Here is a 17,266-nt window from a genome sequence, read left to right on the forward strand (position 1 = left end):
TGGCAAAGAGTCTCCCTGGTACTGAGATTAAAGGTAGGTCAAAGCTGGCAGAATGGTGTACAATGCCCTCTTTCAGCCACATTCAAGGTAATAACGTTCTCTAACGTGGGTGACACATGAAAGGGATCTAAAACTGGCTTGCAAAAATGGCCACTACCGCATGGACTACAACAGGAAACAAAACAGGGCACACTCTGACCCAGTTAGCAGGGGGGAAAAGCACCATGGGAGTAGAGCCCAGTACCCTACACCTACCACAATGCATTGCTGATGTGACTCTGCAGGGCACCTAACAAAAAGGGTGTCACACTCACCCGAGAGCCACATCGCAGCCAGGGAAAGGCTGTCGGAGGATACAACACATTCTGCTGTCATGGAGGTGGGTACGGCATTTGAGGCTGGCATACAGGCTGGCAAAAAAAGTTTTTAGCTTTATTTTTTTAGTATGGGAGGGGGTCGGTGACCACTGGGGGAGTATGGGGAGGTCATACCCCATTCCCTCCAGTGGTCATCTGGTCATTTGGGGCACCTTTTTGAGGCTTGGTCGTGAGCATAAAAGGACCAAGTAAACCTGGCGATATACTGCTTATCGCTGTTTTTTTTTCCATTATCCCCGAAAGCCGGCCATCTGGGAGCCACGCCCATGCCCTGCCTTCGCTTTGCTGCCACGCCCCTTTGAACTTTGGCTGGTGACGTGACGGGAAAGCAGCGATGTTGGCAAAAAAGTGGCTTTCGATTATACCAATTTGGCCGCTTTTCCGAGATCGCCGGCCATCTCCCAATTTATGTCGGAAATTGGCCGGCGATCACTTTCGAAAATGAGCTGGAAAGTCAACATGGATTTAGTGAAGGGAAATCTTCCCTCACCAATCTACTATATTTCTTTGAAGGGGTGAACAAACATAGATGATATTGTGTATCTGGATTTTCAGAAGGCCTTTGGCAAAGTACTTCATGAAAGACTCCAGAGGAAATTGGAGAGTCATGGGATAGGAGGTAGTGTTCTATTGTGGATTAAAAACTGGTTAAAAGATAGAAAACAGAGAGTAGGGTTAAATGGTCAGTATTCTCAATGGAGAAGGGTAGTTAGTGGGGTTCCCCAGGGCTCTGTGCTGGGACCGCTGCTTTTTAACATATTTATAAATGATCTAGAGATGGGAGTAACTAGTGAGGTAATTAAATTTGCTGATGACACAAAGTTATTCAAAGTCGTTAAATTGCTGGAGGATTGTGAAAATTACAAGAGAACCTTATGAGACTGGGAGACTGAGTATCTAAATGGCAGATGACGTTTAATGTGAGCAAGTGCAAAGTATGCATGTGGGAAAGAGGAACCCGAATTATAGCTATGTCATGCAAGGTTCCACGTTAGGAGTCACAGATCAAGAAAGGGATTTAGGTGTCGTTGTTAATGATATGTTGAAACCTTCTGCTCAGTGTGCTGCTGTGGCTAAGTAAATAGAATGATAGGTATTATTAGGAAAGGAATGGAAAACAAAAATGAGGATGTTATAATGCCTTTGTATCGCACGATGGTACGACTGCACCTTGAATATTGTGTTCAATTCTGGTCACCGTATCTAAAAAAAGATATAGTGGAATTAGAAAAGGTGCAGAGAAGGGCAATGAAAATGATAAAGGGGATGGGATGACTTCCCTATGAGGAAAGGCTAAAGCAGCTAGGGCTCTTCAGCTTGGAGAAAAGGTGGCTGAGGGGAGATATGATAGAGGTCTATAAAATAATGAGTGGAGTGGAACGTGAAGCGTCTGTTTACTAGGACTAGGGGGCATGCGATGAAGCTACAATGTAGTAAATTTAAAATGAATTGGAGAAAATGTTCCTTCACTCAATAATTAAACTCTGGAATTCGTTGCCAGAGAATGTGGTAAAGGTGGTTAGCTTAGTGGAGTTTAAACAATGTTTGGACGACTTCCTAAAGGAAAAGTCCATAGACCATTATTAAATGGACTTGGGGAAAATCCACTATTTCTGGGATAAGTAGTATAGAATGTTTTGTACTCTTTTGGGATCTTGCCAGGTATCTGTGAACTGGATTGGCCACTGTTGGAAACAAGATGCTGGGTTTGGTGGACATTTGGTTTTTCCCAGTATGGCAATATTTGTGTACTTATGATCACAAGGAGCAGCAAGGGGATTTGAACTAACCACCTCTGGATGTCAAGACTGGTGTGTTAACCACTAGGCCATTCTTTCACCCCATTGTCACCAGTGTCATTCCTAGCTCTCATCAACTGTGGGTGAAACTCAGTCCTTCTGCTCCTCCAAGCTCAATCTTTCCTTCTAAGCTTCCCAAGTTCAATCCCTCCTTGTCTCAACTCATTTTCCCATCAGGCCCTTCCTTTTATACTCACCTAATAGTGATTAGTGAGGAAGAGAGCAGGCCTGCAACCTTTCTGACCAGGGGAAATGTTAGGTACATATCCCCTGATATTCAAAACCATTTAACCAGCCAGGAACGGCACCTGGCCGGTTAAATTGTACATAGCCAGCTATCCGCTAATTTTTAAGGCCAGTTTTGCAGCCATATTTGGCCACATGAAAACGTGGGATATCTTTGGCTGGTCTAAAGTTAATTGGCTAGCGCTGAATATTGACTTAGCCGGTTATCTTTAAACCAGCCAGAAATAAACTGGATATTCAATGGCGGTCACCGGAAATGGTCCAGCATTAAATATCCGGGCTTACAACTGACTGCGGGAGTAAGCCGGTCTAACTCCTGTGGTCTGAATATCGGTTCCACTATATTCAGCTAATGGTGATCATTAGGGAGGAGCAGGCATGTGATACGTATGGAATGGAGGAGTGGCCTAGTGGTTTGAGCACCACTTTTTGACATTCAGTTGGTGGCCAGTTCAAATCCCACTGCTACTCTTTGTGATCTTGGCCAAGTCACTTAACTTTCCATTGTCCCCAGAGAACAAGAAATACTCAGTGTACTTGATTGTAACTCACCTTGAGCTAAGGCTGAAAAAGGTTTGAGCAAAATACAAATACAAACACATTGGGTTGCAGCTGGCTAGGGTCCTGATCCAGGAAGCAAAGAGATGTGGAAATCAGCAATCATGATTTAACTGCCTAGCTCTTGTATCTGAGCTCTCCTTTTCAGCCAGCAGGAAAATTTGTCTCATAGAAATTGTGGGCTTGCTAAGAGCCACAGGCCGGCTGTGCCAGTGGATGATCTTTTTGCCTCAGGGTTGTGCTTCCAACTCCAGCTAAGAAATTTACAACCCCATTTAGGGTCATAACTCACAGTTTGGAAACCACTGTTTTAGGGAGCTCTGTGGAGATGAAGAAAGACCTACTCTCAGAGGACAGGCTGGTTTTCTGAAACAGGGCATTTTTTTTTTCAGCCCATACTGGCACCTTTTTTTCCTGACTTCCAAAAATGTCAGATCTACGCAATTACATTTCTCACTTAAAATCTCCCAGCTTGTCATACCCGAGCTACTGTCTAGAATAGAAGAAAAGACAATACTAACTCTCCATCTCGGTTTTGACACAGCATTTGAATGAAATAAAGAAAAAAAAAAGTGCTCAGTACCAAAGTTCACCTCAAACCTAAGACCCTAAATGGAATCAGATGTTCAGGCTATCCACAATGAATCTGCATGAGATAAATTTGCAGGCACTGAAGAATCCTTATGTGCAAATTTATCTCATGCACATTCATTGTGGATAGCCTGAAAACCCAATTACCTTTATTTATTTAAAATATATCTAATCTGCCTATACAGTTAAAAGACAGATCTAATTATGGGACACAATGAACATCCATAAAGCATAATAAATCAATAACAAATTTACCATCTATATTAACATAAATAAAATATCACATGTAAAATATTAAAATGACAATAAAAACAGGTTTGGGAAATCCTGATTTAAAACATCTGAAATCAGTTGTCTTTCCACAGTTGTTAGGTAGATCAGACGATATGAAAATCCCCAAATACTTTTAGGATGGATTTCAAAAGGTTTATAATCATAACTTTGGGAATATACAGCCTTAACTTGGCTCTATGAAAACTGATTAAGGCTGCCTACCTAAATTTAGATGTCTAATTTCACCAGAAGTCTAAATGTAGGTGTCTAAACAGTCGGCATTTACAGGATGGATTTAGAGCCAGGAAAACAGTTATTTGATTACCAGTCATTATTTAGCCAGTGGTGGTGAGACCTGGATATTCAATGCTAGGTCATGTCCGGGCATTAACTTTAAATATCCGGGCGAGTGGTGATACCCAGAAGTTATAAAGGGTACGGTTGATGTTCAGTGCTGTACCAGCATAGCTAAGGAAAAACAGGAGCAAAACCTCTGCAGCACAAATGGAAATGACACCAACAGCAGAGGTGGTCAGCCGAGTCGGGTCTGGGTTTATCTTCAGTAAAGTTCCATTTGGACCAACTAGATTCTGGTCTTCTTTCTTGGGCCACCTCTGCTGTTGGTGTTATTTTCATACCAGCATAGCTAGCTGGGTAAAGTTAGGACTACTGTTTACCTGGGCACTGGTGCTGAATTGACTATCAGCAGTGCCTGCATAATTTCCGGGACCGCCTTGACTCTGCCCCCAGACCACACCAGTATTGCCTGGACAGTGTTGTGACAGTCAGAGCCAATGTTTAGCAGCACTACCCGGTTAAGTTTCTCTGAATATCATTGGCTGCCCAGATCAGCATGCCCAGGAGCCTCTGCTACCCATTTAAACCATGCTAAATATCTATCCCTTAATAGTGATTTTCAGCACTAGGCTTCTACCTTAGGCTCTTAAATGCAAGAAAATAAACTGCAGCCTTAAATTTATAATACTGTGGCACTCATTTTCGAAGCAGGTGGACACCTCAAATTGGCCAAAAAGACGTTCACCTGCTGAAAACATCCAAATTGCGAGTTTTGAAAGGCAGAATTAAAATGTTTTACACTGCAGTGCATCCAAATAGCAAGGGGGCATGTTGGAGACGTGTTTTGGGTGAGATCAGGGCAGGTCCAAAATTAGCGCATCCAACAGTGATAATGGAATGGAAAGAAATGTCCAACGGAATAAAGAAGGGCGTTTTTATCTAAACCTGTCTCAATCATGTCGAAGTTACCAAAAATGTTCTGATTGAGCAGCAGACCACTGGAGGGATTAAAGCATTACCCCTTCTTAATCCCCGAGTGGATGCTACGATATCTCCCTCCCACTCCCCTAAGAAGTGAAACTGAAAGGAGATACTTAGACATCATTTTGAAAATGCCCTTCCATGGGCCAATTTTCAGCCAGTCGGAAGACATATAACTTTGAATATATAAATTATATATTTAAAGTTATACGTATATTCAAAAAGCCAAGTTTAGGGATCCTTTTACAAAGGCGCATTAGCATTTTTAGTGCACGCTAAAAATAAGCACGTGCTAAATGCTAGAAACGTCCATATATTCCTATGGGCTTCTCTAGCATTTAGCGCTTGCTAAAAAATCCTACCACATCTTTGTAAAAGACCCCCTTAGTTAGCTCAATGGACATGCAGTTATAAATTCAAACATATGAGATATAAACACCTAAAGTTATATGTTTTCTTCTGGCCTAAGATGGTCAAATAAATTATATGGAAAGCAGCATAACTTATGGCCAGTCATGTGGACCACTTCTCCTTCCCCCCAGGTTTGTCAAAAACTAATCATGGCTCAGCAGCCCATTGATTCTCCCCAACTCCCCTTAAGTGACCAGGAAAACCAGTGGGAAGGAAAGAAGTGTTACCTCTTTCCACAAGACTGAATATTAAGCGTTCATACAGCTTCAGCTGTACCAGTGCATAATATTAATTTATTCACTTCACCAATACTGCACCTGGTACTGACTGCATAACTGCTTCCAAAAATGGACCCACAATGTGTTGAGATCCTATATTGAAGTGAATTCTCAGTTGAAAACTTAGGATTCTAAATTTAGATGGTCAAAGGTAGAGGCAAAAATCTAACAGACAATCCACTGATGAGACATAGAAGGTGGTTGCTGTCCTAAATTTAGTTGCTCAGCTTTTGTTGACTATTGGCCTCTATGGTTCTAATACATGTTCCGTTATTGGTATGAATGGGAAGAGAACTCTTGAATTCCATGCGGGTCTACTTTCTTCCAACACACTGCTTTATAAATTAAAACCCATTGTTGATAACTTTCATGTTTAAAATTAAAGACACAATTTGTTCTTTGTTTAGTTCATATGACCATGAGTGGACTGGTGTCTTTCCTTCAGATTGCTGTTAGGGACTTGGACATGCTTCGAGCTATGTGTCTGATACAATATGGCCACCTTGCTGCTGTGTTGCAAAACTTTCCTCATATTTTAGCATATACCCATTCATCCCATTACTACTCCAGAAGGAATCCTGTGTTCTTTATGAGGCCCAATTGCTCCATGTATAAAAACTCTCTTGCTTTGTTTTTGAAACTTTGGAGTTCATCTAGTTTTCTTTTTGACCAACATATTCTATCCCTTTGTTCCTCGCTCTTGATATTCTCCTGTCAGAAGCATGGGACAGTAACAACTTGCATTATGCAAAAGAAAATTTGACATGGAAATATTTATGATGGGAAGGTTTGGTTTTATCAAAAACAAGATATACCTTATCTGGGCCATCCTGTGTCTGAGAATGCCAGCTTCATTCCGTTGATGAAACACTAGTCTGCTTCATGGGCTTGCTGCAACAGAGCTTACTTCTGCTTTTTGCTGTTGACCTGTGGGTGTGAACTACACATACTTCTTTTTTTTTCTTCACAGATCATGATTTTGGAAGGAAACATAACAATGAACATTAATTCCAACAGCAATCCATTGAGCCACCAATCTTCCTGGACTCATGGATACTCTACGTGCGATGGTAAGCGCAAGTTGCTTGTTTGTCTGAATCTGGCTACTGATCTCTCTACCTTTGCCCACTCGAGATTTAAACTCCCAATCTAAATACTTTGAAAGAGGCTATTTGGCCTGATATGCAGAAAAACTGTTGCCGCTGAAATGCCTTGGGTCCATGGTGTTAGTTAACAGTTAAAGCATTGACGGCTAAGGTTTCCGCCTTATATTTAGTATATAATGTGAAATGATGCATTTCGTGAATAGGAGAGGTCAATGCACTTATGAATAGAAGACTGATAGTATCTACAAGAAATACCTGGGCTTTTATTTATTCTTTGTCAGTGGTTGCAATCTACTGAGAAACCCTTTCCATTTCCAATTGTATTGTTATCTGTGCATATCGTTGCAAGATGCCAAGAATTGGAGATTAAAGTTTAATATGCCTTGTGAGTGTCATACTGAGTGATTTAATAGTTATAACCTTGCCCTTTTTGCTGCTTATGACCATGAGTCACCAGAACCCAAACCTACTACATAGAAAAGGCAAACCTTATTTTTATGAGCTAGTCCTGAGGAAAGGAATCAGTGTGGCATTGTATTTATTTATTTTAAAATTTTTTTACCCCACCTGAAACCAAGAGGCTTAAAATAAAACAATGCAAAATAATACCACATAAAAAGAAACTTTTCTCAACAGACTCTGCAAACCCTGTCCATAGAAATACACTGCTAATAATCTTCCTGATCAAAATTTATCAAGGCTTAAAAATTACATATCAAGAGATGGAATAATGTTCTCAATTCTGCAGCACAAAATCTTCGCATAAATTTTATAGTCAGTATTTAACAGTTAAATTGGTCTGTAGTTTTGTACCAAGGTTGCGTCTCTGTTGGGCTTGGACAGCACTTTTATGTTTTGTTAAGTCCAGATGTGGTGCTGATAACACCAGATTGCTTTGTCATGTCATACACTTTGGTCGGTCAAAGGACTATCCTGTCCTGCCTGTTTCCCTTGATGCGGAGAAGGCCTTTGACCGGGTAGAATGGAAATATCTGTTTATTGTTCTTAAGCACTTTGGTTTCCCTGATCCATATATTCATATGGTGCAGCTACTGTACTCCCGTCCTTTGGCCCGTATAGTAGCTAATGGTGACGTCTCTAAAACATAGTAACATAATAGTAACATAGTAGATGACGGCAGAAAAAGACCTGCACGGTCCACCCAGTCTGCCCAACAAGATAAACTCACATGTGCCATTTTTTGTGTACACCTTACCTTGATTTGTACCTGTCTTTTTCAGGGCACAGACCGTTTAAGTCTGCCCAGCACTTTCCCCACCTCCCAACCACCAGCCCTGCCTCCCACCACCTGCTAAGCTTCTGGGGATCCCTTCCTTCTGAGCAGGATTCCTTTATGTTTATCCCACGCATGTTTGAATTCCATTACCGTTTTCCTCTCCACCACCTCCCGCGGGAGGGCATTCCAAGCATCCACCACTCTCTCCTTGAAAATACTTCCTGACATTTTTCTTGAGTCTGCCCCCCTTCAGTCTCATTTCATGTCCTCTAGTTCTACCGCCTTCCCCTCTCCGGAAAAGGTTTGTTTGCAGATTAATACCTTTCAAATATTTGAACGTCTGTATCATATCACCCCTGTTTCTCCTTTCCTCCAGGGTATACATGTTCAGGTCAACAAGTCTCTCCTCATATGTCTTGTAATGCAAATCCCATACCATTCTTGTAGCTTTTCTTTGCACCCCTTCCATTTTTTTAACATTCTTCACAAGATACGGCCTCCAAAACTGAACACAATACTACAGGTGGGGCCTCACCAACGTCTTATACAGGGGTATTAAAACCTCTTTTTTTCTGCTGGTCACACCTCTCTCTATACAGCCTAGCAACCTTCTAGCTACGGCCACCGCCTTGTCACACTGTTTCGTCACCTTCAGGTCCTCAGATACTATCACCCCAAGATCCCTCTCCCCATCCGTACCTATCAGACTCTCACCGCCTAACACATACGTCTCCCGTGGATTTCTACTCCCTAAGTGCATCACTTTGCATTTCTTCGCATTGAATTTTAATTTCCAAACCTTAGACCATTCTTCTAGCATCCGCAGATCTTTTTTCATGCTTTCCACTCCCTCTGGGGTGTCCACTCTGTTGCAAATCTTGGTGTCATCCGCAAAAAGGCAAATTTTACCTTGTAAGCCTTCGGCAATATCACTCACAAATATATTGAATAGAATCGGCCCCAGCACCGATCCCTGAGGCACTCCACTACTCACCTTTCTCTCCTCCGAGCGAACTCCATTTACCACCACCCTCTGGCGTCTGCCCGTCAACCAGTTCCTAATCCAGTTCACCACTTCGGGTCCTATCTTCAGCCCGTCTAGTTTATTCAAGAGCCTCCTTTGGGGAACCGTGTCAAAAGCTTTGCTGAAATCTAAGTAGATTACATTCATTGCACGTCCTTGATTTAATTCTCCGGTCACCCAGTCAAAGAATTCAATGAGATTCATTTGGCACGATTTCCCTTTGGTAAAACCATGTTGTCTTGGATCTTGCAACTTATTTGCTTCCAGGAAATTCACTATCCTTTCCTTCAGCATCGCTTCCATTACTTTCCCAATAATCGAAGTGAGGCTTACCGGCCTGTAGTTTCCAGCTTCTTCCCTATCACCACTTTTGTGAAGAGGGACCACCTCCCCTGTTCTCCAATCCCACGGAACCTCTCCCGTCTCCAAGGATTTATTAAACAAATCTTTAGGAGGACCCGCCAGAACCTCTCTGAGCTCCCTCAATATCCTGGGGTGGATCCCATCCGGTCCCACTGCTTTGTCCACCTTTAGATTTTTAAGTTGTTCATATACACTGTCTTCCGTGAACGGTGCTATATCCACTCCATTCTCACATGTACTTTTGCCAGTCAATTGTGGTCCTGCTCCAGGATTTTCTTCTGTGAAAACAGAACAAAAATATCTATTTAGCAAATGTGCTTTTTCTTCATTATTATCTATATAGTGGTTCTCAGCATCTTTCAGTCTCACAATTCCCTTTTTAGTGTTTCTCCTTTCACTAATATACCTGAAGAAAGTTTTGTCACCCCTCCTTACATTTCTAGCCATTTGTTCTTCTGCTTGCGCTTTTGCCAGACGTATCTCTCTCTTGGCTTCTTTCAGTTTCATCCAGTATTCCTCCCCGTGTTCCTCTTCTTGAGTCTTTCTGTATTTCAGGAACGCCAACTCTTTAGCCTTTATTTTCTCAGCCACTTGTTTGGAGAACCATATCGGTTTCCTTTTTCTCTTGCTTTTATTTACTCTCTTTACATAAAGGTTTGTGGCCCTATTTATAGCTTCTTTCAGCTTGGACCACTGTCCTTCCACTTATTGTTCATCCTCCCATCCCATCAGCTCCTTCCTCAGGTATTCCCCCATTTTACTAAAGTCAGCATGCTTGAAATCCAGGACTTTGATTTTTGAGTGGCTGCCCTCCACTTCAGCAGTCATATCAAACCAAACTGTTTGATGGTCACTGCCGCCCAGGTGGGCACCCACTCGGACATTTGACACACTATCCCCATTTGTGAGCACCAGATCCAGCATCAGTCCCTCCCTCGTGGGTTCCGTCACCATTTGTCTGAGCAGAGCACTTTGAAAAGCATCCACGATCTCTCTACTTCTTTCCGATTCCGCAGACAGAACTTTCCAATCTACATCCGGTAGATTGAAATCTCCCAGCAACAGCACCTCTCTCTTCTTTCCCAACCTATGGATATCTGCGACCAGATCTTTATTTAGATCATCCAATTGTGTCGGAGGTCTGTAGACAACACCCACGTGTATAGAGGTTTTATCATCTCTTTTTAAGGTGATCCATATCGCTTCTTCCTTTCCCTAGGTCCCTGACATTTTAGTTGCCTCGATGTCATTTCTCACATACAGAGCTACTCCTCCACCTTTTCAACCCTCTCTATCCTTCCTAAATAGATTATAGCCCAGTATGTTTGCATCCCATTCATGGGAACCATTTAGCCTCGTCTCCATGATTGCAACAATGTCTAAGTCTGCCTCCAACATCAGGGCTTGAAGGTCATGAACTTTATTGCTTAGACTGCGAGCATTTGTGGTCATCGCTTTCCATCTACATTTTCTGGTATGTGTTTCAACATTTGTGATTTGGGGTTGTTTTTTTGTCTTTGGGTGCCTTCATATCTTTTTGTTTCACCTCCATTGCTTGTTCTTCCGCGTCAGTTCTATTTTGAGGCATCACAGTGCTGTAATGGAGCAAAAGAATTCTGTAGGGGCAACACTTGTGAGGGTGGATGCCTCTGTGTCACATAACAAAGTCTGCCTGAGCCTATGGTGAACCATCTATTCTTAGGTGGTTTTATCCTTTGAGGTAGTGGTGTGAATTTGGCTTGATTCTATGCATTATGATGTTGTGCAGTCTTGGAAGTTGCTTTAAGTGCATCTAATTCCTGCTTTAGTTGATCCCTCTAACTCATTTGTTCTGCATAGAGGTACTAGACAAGGTTGCCCCATCTCCCCCTTATTGTTTAATTTGGCTCTTGAACCTCTCCTAGTGGCGATCTGTCAATCCGCAGATATTGCTGGTGTCCATCTGGGCTCGGATGAGTTCAAGCTCTCAGCATATGCGGATGACATCATGTTATATCTCACCAATCCTCAGTCATCCCTGAAAGCCCTCTTTAACCTAATAACTAGATTCTCGAAAATTTCAGGCTACAAAGTTAATTGGGATAAAACAGAAATGATGCCTTTGAATGACAACTGTACTCCTTTTAGTGCTCCTGAGTTGCCCTGTAAATGGATATCCTCTTCCATAAAGTATCTCGGTGTCTTCTTTGATAGAGACCTCACCAACACCATTAAAATTAATTCTGACAAGGTAATCTCACAGGTTGAAGCCTCACTGGCGTCCTGGTCCCCATTAAACTTCACTTGGTGGGGACGGCTTGATACTATTAAAATGATGATAGTCCCTAAAATCACTTACACGTTGAGCATGATCCCTCTTCTTTTTCCTTGCGCCTTTTATAGGCGTCTAGAAAAGATGCTCACCAACTTTTTGTGGAATCTTCGATTGCCCACAATCTCTCTGAGCAAACTTAAGCTCCCAAAAAGGCATGGAGGTGTGAAATTTCCTGATCTCCTGCTTTATCATAAAGTCTTCATTATGCGGCAGGGCATGGAATGGATCTCCCCTATAAATGTTGCTTCCCCACCCAGATGGTTAACCTTTGAACAGGCTCTTATTGACCCATTAAAACATTCCCATATCATTGGCATGCGCCTCCCCAAGCGCGTTGCGTCTAATCCGTTCATTCACACTGCCTATAAATTAATGGTATCCTTAGATAAGTTGATGGGTATCCCTTGGTCTGCTACGCCACTCACCCCTATATGGCATAATCCAAACTTTAAGATTGGCAATAAACAAGTTTCGTGGTCTCAGTGGCAGCACATAGGTATTTGGGCCTTAAAAGATATGATCCATATGAATAGGCAGACATGGAAAACCTTCTCAGAGATGCAGTCAGAATTTGACACCCAATTTTACCAATGGCTTCAGATTAGCTCCATGGTAAAAAAGAAATCCAAAGATAAGTTACACGCCCGGTTCCTGGCCCAAACTCCAGAGCTTATTGATTTTAATCTGAAGCTTCAGCACATTGGTCACACTGCTTCCCACATTTACAAGTACCTTCTTAGCAACTCCCGCACTAAATGTACTGGTTTATGTAGATGCTGGGAGGAAGACATACACCAACCTATGTCTGATAAGCAGTGGGAACAGCTTTGGAAGTCCCTCTTCCGGTGCTCTAACTCTTCTAATACTATAACGTCTATGTATTTCTTTATGCATAGATCTCTTTGGATGCCATTTAAGTTGCATGTTATCAATTCCTCTAACTCTATAGTATATGCTGGTCTTGCCAGTCTCAAGTGGGTACTATAAAGCACCTTACCTTTGATTGTGTGTGCCTTTGTAAGTATTGGCTGGAAATCTGGTCACAGCTGGTAGACATTTTTCACCTTCCTGGCTCACTCACTTATCAATTTATGATTCTCAGGGATCAGTATTACAAGAGTCTGCTGACTCCTAATGAAGGGGCTCTTGTTAGCACCATGGTTTCTTTAGCATTGAAGGTAATCTTCTCCCATTGGAAGTCTTTACATCAGGCTACCTACCAGGAATGGTGGAACTTAGTGCTCCAAATTTACAAATTCGAATCACACCTTGCAAAGAAATCTTCTCATTTTGCTTCATATTTTGATACAGTACAAAGATAAGTACTATATGCATGCTTTATACTGCCTCGCCTCACCCCATGCTTGGAATAAACTCCCTGAGCCCATATGCCAGGCCCCCTCCCTACCATCTTCAAATCCTTGCTCAAAGCCCACCTCTTCAATGTCACCTTCGGCACCTAACCACTACACCTCTATTCAGGAAATCTTGACTGCCCCAACTTGACATTTCATCCTTTAGATTGTAAGCTCCTTCGAGCAGGGACTGTCCTTCTTTGTTAAACTGTACAGCGCTGCGTAACACTAGTAGCGCTCTAGAAATGTTACGTAGTAGTAGTAGTACTTTGATTTGTATCCTCCAGCCCCCCCTCTTCTTTTCCTCTTTCCTCCCTCTCTCTTGTTTTCACTTAATTTGATTCTGGATGTAGATTGCTGCTTCTTACATGTGAGCTCCAGTATTGCCTTACTTTGTAAAATGTTACTTGTTGTTATGTTGTGAGCTCTTGATTGTATCTGTATCAGAAATCAATAAAAGAAATTAAACTAAAAAAAAATTACATTTCAGAATGCATTGGCTGGAGGAGAGTACTTCTCTCGTCACTAGCTGGAGTTCATCACCTTCCCTCCACTGCCCCAGGTACAAAATAAGTACCTGTATATATGTAAACCGCTTTGAATGTAGTTGCAAAATACCACAGAAAGGAGGTATATCAAGTCCCATTTCCCTTTCCTTTGGCTCACTGTCTAGTTGTGGCACACTCAGGGGCCCTTTTACTAAAGAGTTGTTGCACAGCAACCCGGAACTATCGCCGACCTAACGCCGGTGCCATCCCCAGTGTGTGCCATTTGTGGCACTAGCAGAAATATTGAAAAAATACTCCTGCTGTGAGTTACCCAGTTGTAATTGGGCAGTGTCAGGAACTGCCCAATTACTGCCGGGTTGGCACAGGATCCCTTGCCGCCACCTTAATGGGTGGTAGTAAGTGCTCCCCCCTGAAATGGTCATGCGGCAAGTGCAAATTTACTGCACAGCCATTTCATTTTTGGCTATTTTCACCTGCTGCAGTTATAGGAGCCCTAGTGCACGGCAAAAACTACCGCTGCCTCTAGCGCAGGACCCCTTTTACCACAGCTTAGGAAAAGGGCCCCTCAGATTGGAAATAAACAGTTTTATCTGTACTCACTTTCCTTTATACCAAATTCACTGCATTTGTACCAGCAGCCTGCAAACTAAAGGAAGTTCTTTCTAAGGTAGTCAGTCCCACCTATTCACTGTGTACTTGTTTTGTGCATTTAAGTCTTGCCTCAGGATTACAGTTTTACACATAGAAAGTTAAAAGTACACAAGGCACATGAATGGCAGAAAACAGTGAGATATGGTCTTTATACCTGTATGAATGCAAAAGCTGCTAAGCTTTAGTGACCCAGCAGGATAAAAATCCAAGAAAGAGTTAAAGACAGAAAGAATTTCACTCACAGAGATCTGAACTAGAAGCAGCTCATGTAACTGTAGGTCCTGGATATTTGTGACAGCCAATGGATTAGTTTTGCACATACAATGACAGCAATGAACCTCATTCCTAAGCCCGGGTATGTGGGCTATGATCTCAGTCTCTGAAATTTATTGTTAAAACCTTGTGTCTTTATTGCCTCCTCAGTCTTCCATTTCCACCATTTTCACTTGTATTCAGAAATGTTCATGTGCAACTCAGACTAGTGATCAGAGCCCTCTGTGTTCATGTATCCTTCTCTTGGGGTCGCTCCTCAGCTGACTTCCTGCCGTTCACCTTTTGATAGATCTCATGATGCTTGATGAGGCTGCGAATGACCTCTCGGGTGACAGTGTCCCACTTACTGCTGGGACGGCTCCTGGGGAGGGGAACCCACCACATGCTTCAAACTTATGACAGGAATAAGAGAGGAAAAGAAAGCAAGGAAGAATTCTAAGAATTGCATTTGTTCTCATTTAAAAAAGAAAACAGATATTTTGGAATAGCTGCACATTAAGAAAAACAGCATCAGTCAAGGAGAAAGAATGTTAATGATTAATTCTAGAAGCAAAGTCCCCAGATTTTGAGGATGTAGAGCAGCCTGTAGACATGGCAGGACTAAGATATGTAAGAGTGAAGTCAGACATAGGATGAGAAGCAGTGAATCGCATAACTGTTCATCACTGGATTCCTGTAAAATGAACAACAAATGCAGTGGTATCACATAATTCATTAAAGGCAGAATATATTAGAGAATGCAACATTAATTAATAACATAAGCCAGATACAAACTCCTCTTGCATAAAGGAGTTTATTGACCAAAAGGCAATTTATGGGTGTGCACAGGGGTGGAATGGGTAGGCATAATCATTTCCTCTCCCTCTTTCTTCCCCGCTCACCATCCCCACACCCTTCTTTACTCTCCACTCCCTCCCCCCCAACCAACAAATGTAAAAAAGTAATAATAATACCTTGATTTTGGTGGGGATCCTTCAGCCCCACCAGCTGATTTATTTATTATTTAGATTTTGCTCACACCTTTTTCAGTAGTAGCTCTAGGTGAGTTGCATTCAAGTACTCTGGGTATTTCTCTGTCCCAGTAGGGCTCACAATCTAGGTTTGTACCTGAGGCAATGGAAGGTTGTGACTTGCCCAAGATCACAAGGAGTGGTACTGGGATTTGAACTGGCCACCTCTGGAGTGCAAGACTGGTGCTCTAACCACTAGGCCAGTCTTCCACTCTGTGTGTGCTCAGTTCTTGTACATATATAGAGCATGCGTGAGGTGCCAGTGTTGGTGGCTGGGAGCACAGTTGCTGACTGCCACAGAAGTTTGATAGCCCTAGGGGTTCTAGTAGAGGATGTCTTCAGCTAGCAGAGTTTGGAGATACCCACCAGCTATAGCAAGATGCACACCACTGCTGGGTGGGCTGAGCCAAAAGTGGATGGGTACAGCCTACTCAGGCCCATCCATAGCTATGCCCCTGCCACACAAGTCCAGTCATCCTCCAGAAAGAAGTTCGGTATTCATTGGAAATGATGAGTCCCACACAATGAAAGTTCATAGCGTTATTTGAGATGGCTGTTCTAAACTTGAGATGGTATGGCAGGATGCTTTATCCTACCTTCACAATTCTACATCATCAAAACTCTTCAGATAACCACATAAACTATTGTCCTACCTCTATCAACATCCAACCTCTACAAATCTACATCATCAAAACTCTTCAGATAACTACATAAACTATCGTCATACCTCTTCAGAACTACCTTTCCAAAAATTCTATAGATAACTACATAAACTACTGATGTCCTTTCCATGTCATAATGGTAAAATACTGTTGTAATTTTCACCTAAAATGTAAATTGTAAGCCACTTTGAACTGAATCTTGTTTTTTGGATAACAGTGGGATACAAGAATGTATAAATAAATCCACAACAATTACAACAAGAAAAGGATTTTCTTTCTTTTAGAAATGGCTTGAAGACTTAGGGCTCAATATTCAAATGATTTATGTCCCTAACTTTTGAGAGTCATGGTCCTAAATTAGCCTCTCTGAAAATTTATCGGGTCTGAGTGCCTAAATTTATACTCAATATTTCATTAAAGTTCTTATTCTAGAAGCACTATTTGGTTTCTTATGTGTATAAACTGGCTCTTAAATGTTTTGTTACCATAAACATCTACATTCCTATTTTACACAGCTGGGATATACTTCTAAAACTAAAAAACATACATCTGCCAAGGGGGGCATGGTCTGTATGCGTTTTGCGTGGTACTAGAGTGGGCCTAAAAAATAAACAAGAATCCCTATATCTGAAAAGATTAACGTCAGGATTTAGACCTGCTAACCAGGATATCTAAGCAGTGGCATAGCCAGACCTGACATTTTGGGTGGGCCCAGAGCTAATATGGGTGGGCACTATGTATGAGTAGTGTTTCTTGGGATACTACAAAATAATGCCTTAGAATGCACTTGATGATGGATTTCTAAGTAGTCTGCCCAACACCTGCCCTGCATCAACATAAACCATATACATACTTAATATGAAGGAAAAAGCAGAGCCATCATTTTGATTACTTACAAGAGTAATCAAAATGCTGGCTGGCGGTGGGCTTCTGGGTGGGGGTGGGCTCTTC

General features: G+C 42.0%; 1 protein-coding gene across 2 annotated transcripts in view; it reads left to right on the plus strand.

Annotated features, from left to right (window-relative positions):
* EHF (ETS homologous factor) overlaps nt 1–17,266 on the plus strand; it is a 98,659-nt gene that overhangs the window by 55,486 nt on the left and 25,907 nt on the right. For both annotated transcript variants that reach the window (XM_030200789.1, XM_030200790.1), the window contains exon 2: nt 6,782–6,881. In XM_030200789.1, the coding sequence (XP_030056649.1) occupies nt 6,785–6,881 (97 nt within the window). In that variant the 5' untranslated portion in view covers nt 6,782–6,784. The remainder of the gene's footprint in view (nt 1–6,781; nt 6,882–17,266) is intronic.

This window comes from Microcaecilia unicolor, chromosome 4, assembly GCF_901765095.1.
Source record: "Microcaecilia unicolor chromosome 4, aMicUni1.1, whole genome shotgun sequence".
NCBI lineage: Eukaryota > Metazoa > Chordata > Amphibia > Gymnophiona > Siphonopidae > Microcaecilia > Microcaecilia unicolor.